General features: G+C 43.7%; 1 protein-coding gene across 1 annotated transcript in view; it reads left to right on the top strand.

The window, feature by feature from the left end:
- The window catches only part of mgat5 (alpha-1,6-mannosylglycoprotein 6-beta-N-acetylglucosaminyltransferase), a 183,579-nt gene that overhangs the window by 130,842 nt on the left and 50,237 nt on the right, over positions 1 to 2,500 (top strand). Inside the window, exon 11 of the mRNA XM_063212631.1 lies at positions 566 to 699. Coding sequence (XP_063068701.1) covers positions 566 to 699 — 134 coding nt within the window. The remainder of the gene's footprint in view (positions 1 to 565; positions 700 to 2,500) is intronic.

The following is a 2,500-nucleotide window of genomic DNA, read 5'->3' as shown; positions in this document are numbered from 1 at the left end:
CTCTCCTCTCCTCTCCTCCCCTCTCCTCTGTTCTCTTCTCCTCCCACCTCTCCCACCTCCCCTCCTCCCAGCCTCTCTGCCCTGCTCCACCTAGATGAAGTCTCATTTCCAATAGTCCCACCCTTCTGTGGTGAACTTTGGGTCCCACTTCACATGCTGCAGTGCCCCCCACCCCCCATGATGTGATGAACTTTCCAGCTCCTCTTTTCCCTGACATGAACTTTTGCCTCTTATATCCAATAGCCCTGTTTGTATGATGTTTGTTTGATGACTGTCTCTCCACAGCTCACAGCACCTTCCTGGCCTTATATGACTATATGTGATGACTTCATTTACTGTCCTCTGTATACTGTATGTCTCCACGACTCACACTCCACACTGACAACACCTTCTAATGTGGATTGTCGATATACAGTACATGTGTTTGTATATGAGATGAATTGTATACTGTATGTCTTTATATCTCCCTAGGGACCCTATCTGTCTCCACAGTCCATCTGATGTGTATGTCTATACGTATGTGTTTGTACATGTGATGACTTATTAGGCTTATATCTCTCCACAGCCCACACCCCTGACAACACCTTCCTGGGCTTCGTGGTGGAGCAGCACCTCAATGCCAGCGACATCCGACACATCGACGACATCAAGCGCCAGAACCAGTCGCTCGTCTATGGGAAGGTGGACAACTTCTGGAAGGTACGTCATACTGAATCGGCTTTATCTTCACTATAAATTTGCTGTTACCAGAATGCCAATGACCAAGTCGTAGTGCATTACTAAAGGCCCTGTGTTATTTCATAGTAGTGTAACACTATGGTAGTTAACTTTTCAATGACTCTTGCAGTGTTCCACTGGGGCTGGATTGAACCATTTGGTGGGCCTTATATTTGACACCCCTGCCTTATTAGACGGGGAGGAACGGTAGCCTACCATGCACCCCCCCCACAACAAAACGCCATATGATTTTTTTTGATCGTCAAGATGTCCTGAATAAGAATTTGAGTGGTAACAGTAATATAACTCACTCCCACTATACTTTTTCACATCATATTGTACATGACCCCAGAATGCTCAATGCATTCTAGTAGTACACTGCCAAGTCCTCTAGAGCCATGATGCAGTTGGTTATCATAGCTTATGATATACCATATGAAAGCTTGGAGTCTGCCGTATACATATATAAAACTGTATTTGGTGTAGCTTTTTTCATAGGAACGGTTGCTAGGCAAAGCATCTTCCTTAGCAACCAGCATCAGTGACACAGTTCCTCTGTGATTACATTGCGCTATGATGTCTGGATCTAGACCACTTTTCCAAGGTTCAACATGACTTGTTTGAACCTCCAAGATGTCCTTAATAAGAATTTGAGTGGTAACAGTAATATAACTCATTCCTACTATACTCTTGTACATCATATTGTATATGACCCCAGTACGCTCTATACGTTTTAGTTCTATGTAGTAGTAAACTGCCAAGGCCTCTACAGCCATTTTGCAGTTGGTTATCATAGCTTGTTATGTACCATATGAAAGCTTGGAGTGTGTAGTTTATGAATATTACATATGTATAGTGTAGGCCTATCTATGACATTTGGGAAGATATACTTGGTTTATGATATGATGTCTGAGAGCTCTGATTTATTTTCGATTCTTTAAATGACTCCCTTCCACAATGTTAGCCAATTATGATATATTCAAATATTGTAGTGTTTTAATTATTTAAAGGGTTTTTGAGAATTAATTAGCGCATCATAATTAGGAATGGGATTTATCCGCCCTCCAAAACTGCTTTGAAATAACTGACTATGATATTTTTAAACAAGTTGCCACCAACAACAACCAAATAGACATTGAGGAGTATAAAGATACAGTCACATCCTACATCACCAAATGCATAGACGACGTCACAGACACAAAAACAATAATCACTCGAGCCAACCAGAAGCCATGGCTGACAGGGGACGTCCACAGGCTGCCGAGGGCGAGAGACATAGCCTTCAGAGCTGGGGATAAAGCGGGCCTGAAAACAGCTAGGGCCAACTTGTCACAAGGCATTAGAAAGGCAAAACAAGAATACACACAAGCAAAGATGCACGGAGCCTATGGAAGGACATCCAAGCTATCACTGACTACAAGCCATCACCTCGGAGCTGCAAAAACAGCACATCCCTGCTGAACGACCTCAACAGCTTTTTCACACACTTCGAGGAACAAAACAAGACCCACCCACCCACAGAATACCTGTGTCTACCTGTTGATAGCATGAAGAGGGCTCTCAGGATCATCCCACACAAAGCAACGGCCCCAGACAACATCCCTGGACGGATGCTGAAAGACTGTGCTGAGGAACTAAAGCATGTCTCCACTGACATCTTCAACACCTCACTACAACAAGCCATTGTCCCCTCCTGCTTCAAAGCCGCCACCATCATATCGGTACCAAAGAAGTCATCTCCATCCTGCTTCAACGATTGACTTCAGCTCAGCATTCAATACCA

This window comes from Engraulis encrasicolus, chromosome 12 (assembly GCF_034702125.1).
Source record: "Engraulis encrasicolus isolate BLACKSEA-1 chromosome 12, IST_EnEncr_1.0, whole genome shotgun sequence".
Classification (NCBI taxonomy): domain Eukaryota; kingdom Metazoa; phylum Chordata; class Actinopteri; order Clupeiformes; family Engraulidae; genus Engraulis; species Engraulis encrasicolus.
The sequence above is the reverse complement of the archived record's forward strand: the minus strand, read 5'-3'. Positions and strand labels throughout refer to the sequence as shown.